The following is a 17,507-nucleotide window of genomic DNA, read 5'->3' on the forward strand; positions in this document are numbered from 1 at the left end:
TAAGAACAAAGAAAGGTGTGATATAGTCAACTCACTGAGAGAATTCCAGCATTTCCGCTCTTTCCTTCTCCATCAAACCCTGCAGCCCTGCTATTGACTCATTGTGACAAGAACATTGGCTGTGATAACCAACTCTTAGGTTCAATGCTTGTGTGACTTTTCATAAGTTATTTGGCTTGCCCAGGTCTCAGTTTCCTCATTGGCAAAATAAAAGATACTTATACTTAGTTTCTGAAATCCCTTCCAGCCATAGAACTATGGTATGAAATTAGTAGTGTTCTAATTATGTAACTGTTTCAGTATCTCTCACTTAAAGTAGAAGCAAGAATGAGTTACAGAAGTGGGATAATGATGTCAATAAGATATCAAAAGCACATTTTAAAATATAAAAGGATATTGTTATTGATAATTTTTTTTTACTTACTCTACATTCTTTGTCCAGTCTGGAGGATTACTCATGGTCATAAACACACAATTGGTGAGAATAGTGCACATAATGAGCATGCTGAATAAAGTGGGGTATAGTCAAGGAACACAATGTACAGCAGAAAAGCTTATTATCATGTACTACTCATACTAATAACATTTATTGTCAATTCAAAGGTAAGAAACTACTAATAATCATTTTACTATTTTTGCATTTTCTTCATTTCTCTATGGCTGAGTCTATATTCACCAAGGCTATTTTTAAATGTCACCATAGCAACCACTTTGGGTCCAGTTCAGTTATTTTGATTATTTTGATAACCAATTGCCATTTGAGGTCCAGCTCAGTTATTTTGACTATTTTGATAACCAATTGCCACTTGGGGTCCAGTTCAGTTATTTTGACTATTTTGATAACCAATTGCCAAACAATCACTGAATGGTCCAACAATTTCAGTTACTTTAAAGACAGAGTCAGCAAATTTTTCTTGAGGCCCACAATGAAAAGATAATACTTTTATGTTGTGAAATTTTTTTAGGACTTGTGAAACTAGAACATATTCAATGGAGTTCAAGGTAGATCTACTGAAGAATATTTCCTAAGAAATATTATAAAAGAAGAATTTCACTCTAGCTCTTTTTCTATTTTACATGCGTAAAAATATGGCTTAGCATTAATTCACATGCAAAGATAAAAAACGCAGTCCTCAAAATTCTGTAATAAGAAGACAAATAAATTGTCTTATATATTAAAAATAGTAGGAAGAAATTCACTGCTATTGTAAAGTCACAGACATTTGTCAATGAAAATCTAAACATAATTATAAAAGGATTCAAGGTAAGAAGTAGAATTGTTTTACAAAATAATTTTTAAATGAGTAAAAAGTTCTTTTATTTCTCTTTATCATAAAATATTATAATATTCAGTCACATTATACATGATCAACCAGATCTTGGATCATAAGGCTGAAAGAAAAAAAGGTCAAATGGGATTTCTTTTGACTTCAAATGATTAAATATTATAAATCAGGATGAAACAGGTTAAGTGAGAATGGTAAGGAAATTACCTTGTATAATGAGACTTTGCACTGAATGGCTAACTTCAATCAGTGCTATAATTAGTGTTTCATTTTTAATGGCACTCAAATTTATGAGCTTCATTCAAATAGAGAGTTCAGATGTATTCAAATAAAAAAAAAGACATAAATGAGATATGAATCAACCACATGATGGCACTACAATCTAAAATAATATAAAGAACTCTTTTGGTTTAACATTAAAATCACAGTAAAGAAATCAGCTTTAAAAAAGTAAGTAAAGTTTATGTGATAATTTTGATGAAATAATTGAATATTAGAAAATAAAATAATAGCATTAAAACAATGCAACATATTTCCTTTGATTTTAATTCATTATTCTCATTTGAACATACAGAGTTGGCAGATAACAATCTTCTTTATCTATACTAAGCAATCATTTTTGGAGGTCCTTTTCAGAAGAGAAACAAGATATTAGAAAAAGAAAAAATCAAGAAAACCTAATCATATTTATATCATGTTGAATGTTTCATAGTTTTAGGAAATTTTATCTCTCAGCTCCCTAGAAATCTATTTTCTTTTGGTCTTCCAAAATAGTAAGAGGATCCCATCATAGACACATATGGTTAAACTTATTTCAAACTTGAATACTTTATTGGTGTCTGTATTACCTTTACAAATGCAGAGTGCAACTTCTTTATAATTTGGTAGATGAGATCTGCTCTGGTCATATAATTCCTCATCTTGAAGAAAAACTGATAATATACCTCTCTGCAGTTAGTATAGATCCCAAAAAGTAGATGTTCAGTCTCTCACTGGACTCCATACTCTAAAATTTTCCAGGCAGTACTAAAATTCTACATTATTAAAGAACTGACCAAACACATGGAGAAAATTTCATATCAAAGGTAAATATGAATTTTAGATGCAAACCCATAACCTTTAGAAAAACACTAATATATGCTGCCATTACTTAATTTTTAAAAATGTGGTCAATAAATACAACAAAGGAAATGATTGTGTTGCATTATTAGATAAAGACATTAGTTTTTTTAAAAATAGGCCCAGCTCTGAGGTATCATCTTACACCTATCAGATGGGCTAACAAAACAGAAAAGGAAAATGACAAATGCTGGAGGGGATGTGGAAAAACTGGGATACTAATGAACTGTTGGTGGAATTGTGAACTAATCTCCATTCTGGAGAACAATTTGGAATTATGTCCAAAGGGCTATAAAACTATACTTACCCTTTGACCCAACAATACCTATTAGGCTTATATCCCAAAGAGATTGAAAACAAAAAGGAAAAAGACCTACATATACAAAAGTATTTATAGCTGCTCTTTTTGTGATGGAAATGAATTGAAAAGTGGAATGTCCATTAACTGGAGGAATGGTCAAAGGAACCAAATAATTATAATGGAATATTTTTGTGCTATAAGAAATAAACAGTTGGTTAGAGGAAAAACCTGGGAAAACTGATTTGAACTGATGCAAAGTTAAGTGAGCATAACTACAGAAATACAGTACACAAATAACAGCAATATTGTATAATGATCAATTGTGAATGTCTTAGTTATATTTAACAATAAAATAATCCAAGATAATTCTGAAAGATACATGATGAAAAATACTATTCTCCTTTAGAGAAAAATCTCATGGAATCTGAGTATAAACTGAAGCATACCTTTTCACATTATTTTTCTTTTTTTTTTTTTCCCTTGAAACATGGCTAAAATGGAAATGTTTTTCATGACTTCACATGTACAATTGATATCACATTTCTTGTCTTCTCAATGAATAAGGAAGGGAATGAAAAACTCAAAATTCAGAATTAAAAAAAAAGAATGTTAAAAATAAAAAATAAATTTAATTTTAAAAAATAAAATAAAAATAAACCTTAGGAAAATTGAGATCAAGCAGAAATTAAAGTTATAAGATCCCATTGAAAAACAATATACTTTTTACTAATATTGTATTTAATTTATACTTTAACATATTTAACATGTATTGGTCAACCTGCCATCTGGGGGAGAAGGTGGGGGGAAAAAGGGGAAAAATTGGAACAAAAGGTTTGGCAATTGTCAATGCTGGAAAATTGCCCATGCATATAACTTGTAAATAAAAAGCTATAATACATTTTTAAAAAAACATACTTTAATTGAGAGTTTCCAAATTCAGTACACTATTAAATTTACATTTATTAACAAATAACAGTTCTCTTGGAATTAATATGTTTGATAAGAGATGCATAAGAAATAATAGTATTTCTGACTCTGAGGCCAACTTTCTATTCATGACAACAGGTTGCTTTTTGTAGGAAAGAATGCTTTTTGTATTATCTGAAAAAGAACTTTAAATTCAAAAATACAAGGACCAAATCTCTATTTAAATATGATTTATAAAGTAGAATAAATAAATATTTTAAAGGAATGATATCTAAGGAATTTATGCCCTTTAAATCTCCATTTTCTTTTCTGTATCTTTCTGCAAAGTTTTTTGTACTAGGAATGACCACAAATTTAATATGTTTCCCTCTAATCCTTTAAATAGGATGAGCTTCCATAACCACTGCCTGGTCATCATGTAGTCCAGCTAGGTCAATAAAGCATCATCGTTCTAGTACTATAGAACTAGAGTTGGAAAAGACCAATTACCTCCAGGGTCATCAAATTCAACTCCCTTCCCTTTCTTAGGGCAACTAGGTGGTTCTGGGTAAAGAATATAGGATTAAAGTCAAGTTCAAATTCAGTCTCCAATGCTTTCTAGTTACGTGGCTCTGGGAAAGTCATCTAATCCTGTCTGCCTCAGTTCCTCATCTGTAAAGTGAGGATAATAAATATGTCTACCTTACAGGGAGTTGTGAATGAGATAATAATTATAAAGTGCCAACATATAGTAAACCCTATATAAATGTTGCTGTTATTATTATTATTATCTATAAATTGAAAAGGATGAACCACATGAAATTTTGCTTCTAGATCCAATACCCTCTGATTTTATAACAAAAACATTCAAACAAATTTATATCTCCCTCTAGGAGAGAAAGGATAAAACTGAGAATTACAATAATATTGCTTTGTGTTTTTATCATTTTTAATCAATATAACTAAATAAAATTCCGAGAAGTGTTTGAAAACTGCAAGGTTAGACATCATTGACTTCTCATTAATATGATCCTTTTTTTTTTTTTTTTTGTAATTTCACTCTCCACTTTGTTTATAAAATATGATAGCATAGTGCAGAATGCACAAAGAGATGGATTACATAAGTCATCCACAATCAAGCAAAGAGTGTTCGAAGCAGACATGAAAATACAATTTTAAGCTTCTGATCACCAATCCAGTGGTAAAAACATTAAGCAATTCCATTTGTAATTACTTATAGCACTTATGGCTATGGGGCCACTACTTTATTAGCAGTATTATAACCTCCTCTTTGTGGGATTTCTTTCAGCACTTTTGTTTAAGTGATTTCCTTTTCAGAATAGTTATATTAGACAAGATTAAATTTATTTAGGGAAATATCTCCTTTCATTTTGGGAGGAGGCTGTAATTTTATGTAGTGGAAAGGAGAAGAAACAGATTTTTCTTGAGCCTCATTGATAATATCATCAAAGAAACAAGGAGTAGGCAAGAGAGAAAAGAAAATGTTGATGTGTTAAACAGCATAAAGAAAACTTCCTTTATGAAATTGGGAAGGCAACCTACCATTGGCCTTTACAAAGTTAAACTTGAATCATTTTCTAGAATATGACAAACTATGTCTTTATCAATGGTCAAATAGTATAGGAAGAGACTACTAACTATCCTACTGGTCAGGGCAGAAACTGAGTCCAGTATGGAGAAGATAGAAACAGAGTCAGACAGAGAGAGAGGGAAGAGAGAAAGAGAGGAGAGAAGGGGAGGGGAGGAGGGAAATGGGGAAAAGGAGAGAGAAAGAGAGAGAGAGAGAGAGAGAGAGAGAGAGAGAGAGAGAGAGAGAGAGATGGAGAGGGAGACAGGAAAAGGAAGACAGGGAGAGGGAAAAAAGGAGAGGGAGAGAGAGAGAGAGAGGAGAGAGAGAGAGAGAGAGGAGAGAGAGAGAGAGGAGAGAGAGAGAGAGAGAGAGGAGAGAAAGAGAGACAGAGAGAGACAAAGACAGAAACAGAAAGACAGAGACAGAGAGACAGGGAGACAGACAGACAGACAGAGAGACAGAGAGACAGGGACAGAGAAAGGTTAAAAAAGAAAGGGAAAGAGGGAGAGGAGGATAGAAAGAGGGAAAGGGAGAGAGAGAGAGAGAGAGAGAGAGAGAGAGAGAGAGAGAGAGAGAGAGAGAGAGAGAGAGAGGAGAGAGAGAGAGAGATGGAGAGGAAAAAGGGGAGAGGGAGAAAGAGACACACAGAGAGAGAGACAGTGAGACAGTGAGAGATGGAGAAAGAAAGGGAGAGGGAGAAAGGGAGAGAAGAGGAAGATGGAAAGAGGGAGAAGATGATAGAGAGGGAGAGGTAGAGAAGGGAAAGAGCAAGAATGAAAGTAAGAGTGAGAGAGAAAAAGAGAGAGAGAAAGGGAGAGGGAGAGAGAGGTAGGGAAGGAGAAGGGGAGAGGAAGAGGGAGAGATGGAGAGGAAAAGAAGGATAGGGAGATAGAAAGAGGGATATGGAGAGAGGGAAAGGGAGAGATGAAGAGGCAAAGAGAGAAGGAGGCAGAGGGAGAGATAAAGAGAGAGGGGGGCCGCGGAGGAGAGAGATAGAGGGAGAAAGATTTAGAAAAGGAGCAGCTTCAGGAAGCATATCCCCTGGCAGCAAAGAAGAGAGCCAATTGTGAATTCAAGAGAATTATTTCTGGTAGATAGAAGTAAAACTGAGAAGTGCAGAACTAGAAAGCTAAGGTGAGAAATCCACATAGAAGAGATGCTGAGGAAGAAGCATGACATGACAGAAAGAAGAGAAAGGACATTAGGATTTTGCAGTAATGGGGGCCTTGGCCATTGTGTTCCCTACATGTGGACCTCATCACCACTTTACTCTAAATTTATGTATACTCTTCCATTGATGTTGTATGTATTTCTGGGAAGGCGTGTTCTAGATTACTTTTGTTGGGGAGGGGGTGGGAAAGAGACATTTTGTAACTATTATTCTCACTATGTAATGTCGGGAAATATTTTATTTTGAGTTGTGTCTCCTGGGTAACAATTAAGGGAAGCCAATTTTAGGAGGGCGGGCCCAAATAATACCTTCAAAACCACAGGGAAATGCCATTCTTCAGGGAATACCCAGATACAAGGGCAGAGCCAGCTGGCTCTCAGGGTTGGAGTGGGGAGGTGTGTTACATTTATTTTTTTAATTGAAAAATACTTAAAATGTAAAAGAGGTGAGGTAGCTAACTTATCTGTTAGTCTCAAAGAAGAAAGCCAGGTATACACAAAGGGAACTATGAAGGTAGAACAAACTTATCAAGTCTCAAAATTTGGACTAATGAAGCACATTAATTAATAGAAATATGAATCTCATTATTATGCCTAGCATTTTTCAGTTTACAAAGCACTTATACATTATATCATTATGTGATCCTCACAAAAACAATATGAAAATGCAAATAGCATAAAGAACTTGAAGCTCAAATAAATAACCTACCCAAGTCATAAGATCAATAAATCATAGCATTTTTAGTTGAAAAGGAACATCTGCTACTATGTTATGCAGTTGCGAACAGAAAGTAAGTTCTCTAATTCTTATTATAGGCTTATTTCACCCTATAATTCTATGGTAATGGCAGATTTGGTTTGAACTATAGGGGTAAGTAAGGATGAATCTAGGTGAGGAATGGGAATGACTGTCAAGGTGGAATGTGTAACAGTACTGCCTTTTCCAGAAATTAGTTATAATCAGATATATGTAGTAAGGGAGTAGGATTTGAAAGGGTTATATAAATATCAAAACTATGTTGTCTTAAAAAAAGCAAATGTAGTAAATATAACTACAATTTATCAGCTTATCAATTTTCCAAGTTCAAGACACAAAGCAATTTTTACATCCTAACAGCTAATGAAGACAACAACCATCTGTTAAATAAATAATAGTAAAAACAGAAGCATTAACATAAATATAATCCACTAATTTTCTGAGTTAATAGTCATTTGCTCATAATGGAATAATTCTAGCTCTTACTTAGAGGTAGATAGGTTGCACAGTGGATGAATGTTGAATCTTGAGTGCAAATCTATCCTTGGACACCAACTACGTGATCTTGGGCAAATTACATAAGGCATGTCTGCATCAGTTTCCTTAACTGTAAAATGGTGATAATAATAGCACTTACCTCCCAGGGTTACTATAATGACCAAATGAGATCATATTTATAAAACATTTAGCATAGTGCTACACACAGCTAATATTTACTAAATGCTTTTTCTCTTCTCTTCCACTTCCCTTTCCATAACAAATCACCCAGCAGGAAAGTATCCTGTCAGGAAATAATCTAAGACATTATCAAATGGAAGATTCTCTACCATCTGCATCTTGTCAATTCTAGCACCAGTGTCAAAGGGATTGCAATATTGTTCCTTTTTAGAATATGATCTTGAGATCATGAATTAGATTTTTTTATTCTGTTCTCAACCCTTTCTATATAGTAAGGCACCAAAATTTTAACTGTCAGCCAGTCCTTCAGTGTGAATAACTAAAGAATCATGGCATGCAAACTATATACATATGACTAAGATACTACAGGGATCTGGTAAGGGTAGTATGTCCACCAAAATAAAATCTCTTTACTACTTAGTATTCATTCCTCTGAGTTCATAAGATTCATCATCCTACAGCTAATGATGACTGAAATAAAGCTCTTGTGATTAGCTGCTTTGAATTTAGCTAGGCTGGCTTCTGGACAAACTGTCAAATCACAAATTCAAATCTTTTAAGTTGGATAGAATCTTCCAGTGCTTGCATTCAAAGGAACTAATGTCACCAAAGTGCCTGTGGATGTCTCTAGTGATGAATTATCACCATGTCAAACTACTTCTCTCAATTCTGATACTTAAAGGTTATTTTCTTACAGAGGTTAGGCATCCCTAAATTCAAACTGAAACTGCACTAGATATAGGTATAGTATGATATATACTGGCTAGCTATATCCTGGGCTCCAAGACGCAAACCTTTTCACTTCTTCTCTCTCCTAGCTTTCTAGATGTGGATTATTACACAATTGCTTCCTCAGCCTCTTTTGCCCTGACTTTCTAAAGCTCCTTAATTCTAAGTTAAATCCTTTTCAGGACCTATTTCTAATATTTTGCCCTAAAAACTAATTGTCTCTTTCTCTGTTTGATCTGCTCAGGTTGGATTGAGGAGAACTATAAGAGGCTGTAAGGGAATTAAGTTCCAAGAGAAACTTTTTCTATCAAAGCAATTAACCTCGTTAGGAGTAGACAGGACTGAAAGATAATGAAGACGTTGTCTTAGTAAATTTAAGGAGCCAAAAAGAGTTTTCATTGAAAATATAAACTGAAAACTATTCAAAAGTTAATGCATATATATGTATACATATACACACACAAATACCTACCTATATTTAATACACACACACACACACACACACACACACACACACACATATATGTACATGGCTTAAGTATAAATCCAGTAGAATTCATGTGACATCTTTAAATGCTGAATTGAAAAGCAGTCAAAAGTGAATTTATTAAAATCAAATTTTTAAAAACTAAATTATGAAATGATTAGATTATGGTGAATGAAATACACAGAACATTAGTATCTTATAATGAAAACAATTTCCAAGAGATATTTAGTAATAATTTCTTGGCTTCATCTTTATGTAAAAAGGACATTCAAATTAGATTAAAATATAAAAAATGTGAGATTCAAATTATTTTTTCCGGTAAGTAAATTAATCAAAGTAAATGGAGCTTAAAATTTACTTGATATTATAAATATTATTATACTATTTTAATATATTAGTATAAGTTATACTATTTTAAGTTAGAAGCATAATATGGAAAGAAAGAAATTAAAAAGTGGCAAGAAAAGCAGATTTTTTTAGAAAAGGGAAAAAAAAACAAGAAGTACAAGAGTGAAAATTAAGATTGACTTGGGAAAGAAGAAAAATTAGAAGAAAAGTAGTTTGCTTACCTCTTATTTGCTCACTGAATAAGTTGAGAGAGAAGACACAAGAGAAATAGAATAGAGAAACACCCTTCACGTTGGTTTTGAAATGAAATATCCAAAAAATAAACCCCAAATAGCAAATAATATGGAACAACAACTTGAAAAAGGATATGAATGTACCAAAATCTTAATAGCTATTTTTCTAATAGGGTTGAAAGGAGTTAAAATGTACAGGGCAGATGTGGCACTGAATCGGAAGATTGCCTTCCCTTTATTCAATACTATAAAAGTCTGGAAAAAAAAGAAACATATAAAATAGAATTGAGAACATACAATAATGGAATTTAAAACATAGTTTGCATTACTTTTTCCTTAGCACTAATTAGTGTATTAAATTAACCAGACTAAACACTCAAAAGGGAAAAAAAGCAAGTTATCTGGAAATGTGCTCATTTTGATATTATTCCATTCAATCTCAATAAAATGCAATAATGTACTAACTCTTACAGCATAATTAATCTAACATGTATATCTCTTACTTGTTTCCAAGGTAACTACATAAGCTTCTCCTATAGTAGAGAGGTACAATTAAAAATTTTAATATAATGACTTAAAATTATTAAATTCAAAAAAGTAACTCAGGATAAAGAAAATCTAAGTTTTATAATCCTTACAAGACAAATTGTCAATTTAATTTATAATTCAGGTGAGATATAGTTTTAATCATATCTTTAATAAAATAAAAATTTCTTCACTATGATCTTTAGCATTTCCCAAGTATGTTCCTTTTTACCTTTATCTTCTATTCTAGAATTTTCCCTTCATTTTTCAAATTCTTTGTTATATATTTTTCTTTTTGATAATTTCTAAATAATATATATTATATATAATAAAATAAAATAAAAAGAAAATTTAAATAATTAAATTTGCTGAATATTAAGGCATATGTGATAGAGATACTATTTGTAGTAAGATATTTTGATATTTACAAATGGCAGCATCATGGAATTTTCTTAATTTCATAAGAAGTTTAATATAGTTAGCGTTTATTTCATTGAGCAAATATTTCTTCCTATTGATTCTAAATTTCCTAAATACTTGGTGAAGTATTTGTCCCACTCAATGTAGGATTCAAGGTGGTAAATAATTATTTGTCTAGAAACTTGCTTCTCCATTCCCTGGTACCTATTCATTTCGAGGTAATGGTATACTGGTAAATGTTTATCAACTGACTCTCTGAAAAAAATAATTTTAAATGTACACATAGCACATTTTAAATTTAATGTACATCATTAATGTTTTCTTCATTACTTTTTTTAGTTTAGGTAACCAACCAAACAATAAATCATGTCACAGCATTTACCAATTTCTAAGATATAGATGCTCACACTGAAAATTCAATATTTGGCTCTCTTAAACTGTTATGAGCTAGTTCCAGCATAGGCTTGGTTTTAGGTTAGTTCCAAGGGTTCTAGGTTCAACTTAATCCATCCCAAATACTCCAAACATAGTTGATTTAGTTCATGATTGAATTCACCTGGCATCTTAGTGATGTTTAATATATATCATTATATGGTTCTGCTTCATCTTGCATGAGACTCAACTTAGGTCTTGTAACTTTAATATGAGTTTAATAGTAAAGGAAGTTGAATTAATGACTCACTTTTTTATTGATATAGTATGGATCCAGGTCCTCCAAGGGCTCTGACACCATTCCGGGTGGAATGTCTCCATAAATAAATGGGAGGGATTTTCCTGCTTCCAAATCACTATTTGCTTTGGGGCCATTTTCATCATCCTCATCCTTTCGTCCTTGTTTGGGTTTTGTAGCTTTTTCTTCTGCAATGCGTTGCTCAATAGCAGCAAGGGATTCCCTGGTGAAGTAGCGAAAGCTGTCAGGTCCTGGTGGTACCAGCACTGATTGTGCCATCTTTTCATCCTGCACCTTTTAATTACCGTTTAGCTTCTTGCATAAGAAAGTGCTATGGAAACATGAGAGGACAAAAAGGCAATGAGTATTAAGATAAACGACAAACACAATAATGAGATGTTACTTAAAACTTTTACATGAGGAGCAGGGACAAAATATGCAAGCCAAGATATGTAGCTATGTCAATATCTATATATAAACATAAAAAACAAAAGCAATATTTGGCTTTCAGGGAATAGCAATTTATAGGTTTTATTTTTCCTCCCTAGATAAGTAGGTCTTTCTTCAATATATTATGTGGAAAGTGTAGATGAAGTAATCTAAGTTTTAAGTAACTGCTACTAGAAGAAAAAAATATATAATCTAGAGCTCTGAAATGAATGTTTGATGGTTTCTCCTTGCTGTTCTACTTGTGTGAATATTTTTGGCAGCCATCTTTTAGCAGACTGTCTGAAACAATTGGAAAACAGAGTGGGAGGGAGAGAGGGAGAAGAGAGCGTGTCATATTGAATATCATAGAAAAGGAAGCACAAAGGATTTCCAAAGATCTCCCCATCTTTTTCTTTCTCTTTATCCACCACTACCTCCAAAGACTTTCTAATGAATCAATACACCTGTTAAAGAGTAACAGAAATACAGGTAAAAGCTTGCTTCGTTACCTGCCTGTGTTGCTTGTGAACAAGTTATTGGAGATGCAGGGGAAGCCCTATCTTTTTTATAGAGCTGCTCAGGAAGCTCCACAGGCAGGGTCATGGCTCTTGCCAAATTGAACAGGAAGTCATTAACATCAGGGATCTGTAGCTGGACCTCCAGATTTAGCAACCTGCTGCTGGCTAACATTATTGCTTTGGAAATTAATCATTTTACAGCAGTTTAGGAAACTGTCAGAAATATTTCATTTTCTTAAAAAGTACCCATTTTGCAATAAGTTAAAAATACTACCTAAGTAGCTTTCATTTAAGAATTTTAATTTGGTTTTAAAAAATTGAAGCAAAAAGAAAAAGCAAGAAAAACCGACCCATCATCCTGTAGAGGAGACTGTCACGTCATAGATTCAGTCACACAGAGGTTTTGATCATATCCTCCTGGTACATAATATAATACTGTGTAGTGTAGCTCTCATCAAAACATGGCAAACCTATCACCAAAATGCCTCACTGAATGAGCATTATCAAGAATTTACTGTATTTAGAACTGAAGGACAACGTAAATCTGAACTCTTGAATGCAACCTTTAAGACCTGACACCTTCCTTCAAATACCTTTTAAACACCACATCACAATATGAGATCTATTATTTGATGGCAATGTGAAATAATCATAATTTCAGTCCTACAGAATGAGCCAGATAAGCTGTAAAAATAGATCACAGGGCTGTTTCCTCAGTATTTTCCTCTGAAGTATACCCACCGGACTTCTCTGGAAGCAGCGCAGCTGCAATGAGTACATGTTATCAGAGAACCTTCTAATGAACTGATGCTTCTATAGACTCATTAATCTTCCACCTTTATCTCCTCAGACAGGTACATACCTACCTGTAAGTATGTAGGTATAGATGTGTACAAATATATAGAAGTATATACACATACATATACCTATATTTCATATAAATTATAGACATTACATATATGCATGAAAATGATCCCTGCACTCCTGATGGGCATCTGAAAATATCCTAACATCATATTCTTGGATGCTCTAATAAGGCATGATTTTTTAAAAAATGAAATCTAGCAGCCACAAAAGGGTTAATTATGAGAATGAAAGTGGTCCCACTGCAGAATCTCTATGGATTTGACTGTTGTCAAGAGCAGAATCACAGAAAACAAGTAGAGAAATAATATTAAAAAGTATTATTACCCCCTGAAGAATCTTTCATCCAATGATTTTGGCATTGGTAGGCTCACACCAAAAAGACTGCAGCTAAAATTCCATCATGCTTTATTTAAAAAAAAAAAAAAAAAATTAGGGGGGTGGTAGTGGTGTAACTCCTTGGAAGGACCACACCTAACTTCCTGTAAAAGGATTCTGGTTATTGAAGGAAAAACAGGCATTTCCTGCGTGAGGGAACTACAAAATGATGTTATTATATCTACCACTAGAGGGCACAGAATTGTGATCAATGCTTCTTTACTTTTCAACACTTGAACAGAAATATAAAAGGCCAGATAATAAATTTGGCATTACATATTAACAAATGATACTCCACACTCAGTACCCTAGACAGCCAGGAAACATAAAATTGCAAATAAAAAGGGGAAAGAGCTTCTGCCAGAGGAATCAAAACATTTATAAACTCATTTAAATTCATGAAAATCTTATATTTGCTGTGGCCAAATTCATATTTGTTCTTTAAGAGTTAATTTATCTAATATGTTATTAATGGCCATTATAATTATTGTGCAATGCAGTTTTACATTCTGTCTATTAACGTAGCAGTTTCTCCCTGGCTTGAAACATTTAAAATGCTAGAAATAACCAAAAGTAGCTGGAAAAGCCAGTGAGAGCTCTGGTTATCCTGTAAGCATGTGACTGTGTGTCAGCCTTGAGAAAAAGCATTTACTCATAACAAGAACTGAAAATCCAGTTCAAATGAGAATTGGACCTCAGATCCAATAAATATCAGAAAACAACTCTAAAAAAAGAAATGTAACACTCTGTCCACTTGCTATTCTCTCTGCTTTTTTTGTAACAATTTGTTTTTATAGGAAGACAGGGATGTAGGAGATGTACTATAGACAGATATTCTTCATAATGCTGAAATATCTAGAAATGAAGCATCTACCATCAAAATAACCTCCTTAGAAGCTCTGAAGAATATTTAAGCTAATCCCCTCCTAAAGCATATCAGACTCTCTAAATATTTGACACCACCTTTCAAAAGCCCAGTTTCTCCATCAGTAAAATGAAGCTTTTCTGTCTCAGAATCCAGAGGAACTTAAATTGAATACAATCTACTTGTAAAAAATTTCTAAGTTATTTTTTAAATAGAGAAACCAATAGATGATTACATAATTTGCAAAAATATTCCTGCTATACAAAATACTTTACCATAATTTTGTCTTTGTTTTTAAATAGTAGTCTAAATGATTAAACTTACATTCAACTTTTTCTCAAATATATCCAAAATGCAAAATAAAACATAATATTTTAATTTAGAATATACCTTAAATATGTGCACATTCACATATATAGAGAGAAATATTTATTTGTGTGTATTATATATATATCACAGGGATAATAGGATAGCTGATAGATATCCTTCTACACAGAAATTCATGTTATGTCTCAAAACCACCATGTAAACCTCCTATCTAACCAATTGGGTGGATCACCTAAAGCAAATGTATGAAGGATGTAGGTTAGAGTTGCACATGATATGCATGATAAACAGCAAACTACATATGTGAGACGATAATTCTAATGAATTAGCAATTAATCAATAAAAATTTGTTAAGCACTTATATACCAGGTTATACACTAAATCTTGAGAATATATCAATTAATAAATCAATCAATAAATCCTTATTAAGTGCCTACTCTGTGCCAGGCACTGAATGAAAGGCTGGGGGTGCAAGATCATTCTTGCATTCATAGAGCTTACATTCTAATGGACAAACAGTAAACAAACAAATATATACAAAGCAATCTCTATAGGACATATAGGAAATAACTGAGAGAAGGCATTAGAATTAAGAGAGGTTGGGAAAGATATCCTGAGAAAGATTTGATTTTTGTGGTGACTTTTTAAAGATCAATAGTTGGAGCAGAGAATGGAGAGCATTCCAAGAATAGGAAACACCCAGAGAAAATACTTGAAGGCAAGAGATGGAGTATATGTATGTTTGGGGAAAAGCCAAGAGGCTAATTGTGTCTGGATCAAAGAGTATGTGTTGGGGAATAAGGTATAAGAAGACTGGAAAGATCAGATGGGGCAAGGTTATAAAGGGGTTTGAATGTCAAATAGAGCATTTTGCATTTGATCCTGGAGATAATTTATATTATTCCTAAACCCTAAAGATTCAACTAAAATAAAACAATAACTTCACCAAAGTGGCAGGATATGAAACTCACATAAAGCATCAACTTTTCTGTACATTATCCATAAAACCCAGCAGGAAGAGAAAGAAAATTCTCATTCAAAATAATGAAATAATATATAAAACATTTAGGAGTTTACTTACCAAGACACATAGGAACTCTATGAACATAATACAAAAACTCTTTGAGGAAATACAGATCTAAATTACTGAAGAAATATTAACATTTTTGGTTAATCTCTGATATTATATTAAAATATCCAAGCCAACTAAATTTGTTAATTCAGTATCCTACCGGTGAAATTACTACAGCATTACTTTCTAGAGATAGAAAATTAAAAAAAAAAATTCATTAGGAACCAAAGCCCAATACTTTGAAGGGAGATCATGGGGAAAAAAGTGAAATGGGAGGGGTCATAGCTGCAGCAGTTATCAAACTATATTACAAAGCAGTAATCAAAACTATTTGAATTCAGCTAATAAATAGAAAATAATAAATAGATAAGTTGATCGGTGGAATAGCTAGGGACACAATAAGCAAATGCATAGAGTAGAATAATGTCAGATAAGCCAAATATTCCAGCTACTGTGTTTAAAATAATTTTTAAAATTATCTGTTCCTTTCACTAATTCTCTTCTAGTTAAAAAAAGAAAAAAGGAAGGAAGGAAGGAAAGAAAGAAAAAAGAAAGAGAAAAAAGAAAAAAGAAAGAAAGATTGAAAAAAGAAAGAAAAACTCATAGCTTCATAGAATGGCAAAACAAATTCTTACATTAGCCATGTCTGAAAATATGTCTCTCTTCATTTTAAAGTCCTCAAATGTCTGTCAGAAAGATGTACAATCTTTTATCTTCATTATGATCAATACAATAAGGACAGATAAATACATTCTATAAAGTTATTTTATAATTGTTCTCTTTCTGCTCACTGAGATCTGCATTAGTTCACCAAAGTCTTCCCAATTTCTCTGAAATTAGCCATTCCATTCAGCATAGAGGTGCAAAAATTCAGGGAACTGCTGTGTGCCACCATAGCATTTTCCTCTTTACTTCTAGGAAGCATTGCTCTTCAATGGGGAACGTCTCTCTCCACCCTACCTCTACTTTCCAGCTTCCTTTTATGCTTATCTTTTATGTGCCATCTTTCTACTTTATATTGTAAGTTCCTGAGGATAAAGAACTGCTTTTCTTTCTATTTAATATTTGTATTCCTAGCATCTAGCACATAGTAGAAGCTTAATAAATGCCTTCCCCAAGGATTTATTAAGCTCCTATTATGTACTAAGTATTGTGCTAAGTACTGAACATACATAGAAAGGCAAAAATGGATGCTTACAATCTAACAGACAACTTAGCTTCAAATTCTTGCTCTGTCCTTTAGTGCTTATGTGACCTTAAGCAACCCACATAACTACTCTTGATCTCAGTTTTCTTACCTATAAAATAAGGACTAGATAACCTCAAAGATCCCTTCCACCTCTAAATATATGATCGCCTAACAGTACAACACAATGATTATTTATTTTTTATATATTTTTAAAATTTAAGATTTATTTATTGCTGTAAAAATTGTGATAATTTTTAAAAATTGAGCTAAGAAGAATATCTGCAATAGAAAAAAGTGAGGAGGCAACATTTTTTTTAAAAGGGGAGGGGATATTGTTATTTAACCTTAAATTTTTCTTGCTGAAACAAAGACCCATCTTTCTGGGTTTTGTCAATTTTTTTTTGCCTTTTTTTTTGAGAGGCAATCGAGGTTAAGTGACTTGCTCAGGATCGCACAGTTAATAAGTGTTAAGTGTCTAAGACCAAATTTGAATTCAGGTCTTCCTGACTCTAGGGCAAGTACACTATTCACTCTGTCAACTAGCTACCCCTTAAGACGCTTCTATTTTTTAAACACCATCTTCTTGTAATGAGATGTGACTGTGAGTCATGAAAGATCATATTGCTGAATAATTAAAAATGAAGG

General features: G+C 32.9%; 1 protein-coding gene across 3 annotated transcripts in view; it reads right to left on the bottom strand.

Annotated features, from left to right (window-relative positions):
• The window catches only part of SCN2A (sodium voltage-gated channel alpha subunit 2), a 155,451-nt gene that overhangs the window by 106,839 nt on the left and 31,105 nt on the right, over window positions 1–17,507 (bottom strand). For 2 of the 3 annotated variants that reach the window (XM_051986242.1, XM_051986246.1), the window contains exons 2-4: window positions 11,233–11,551; window positions 9,742–9,860; window positions 425–514 (exon numbers count right to left, since the gene is read on the bottom strand). In XM_051986242.1, coding sequence (XP_051842202.1) covers window positions 425–514; window positions 9,742–9,860; window positions 11,233–11,499 — 476 coding nt within the window. In that variant the 5' untranslated portion in view covers window positions 11,500–11,551. Of the gene's footprint in view, window positions 1–424; window positions 515–9,741; window positions 9,861–11,232; window positions 11,552–13,358; window positions 13,453–17,507 lie in introns of those variants that run through there. The other variant, XM_051986243.1, reaches the window with a different exon arrangement.

Source organism: Antechinus flavipes, chromosome 3 (assembly GCF_016432865.1).
Source record: "Antechinus flavipes isolate AdamAnt ecotype Samford, QLD, Australia chromosome 3, AdamAnt_v2, whole genome shotgun sequence".
Classification (NCBI taxonomy): domain Eukaryota; kingdom Metazoa; phylum Chordata; class Mammalia; order Dasyuromorphia; family Dasyuridae; genus Antechinus; species Antechinus flavipes.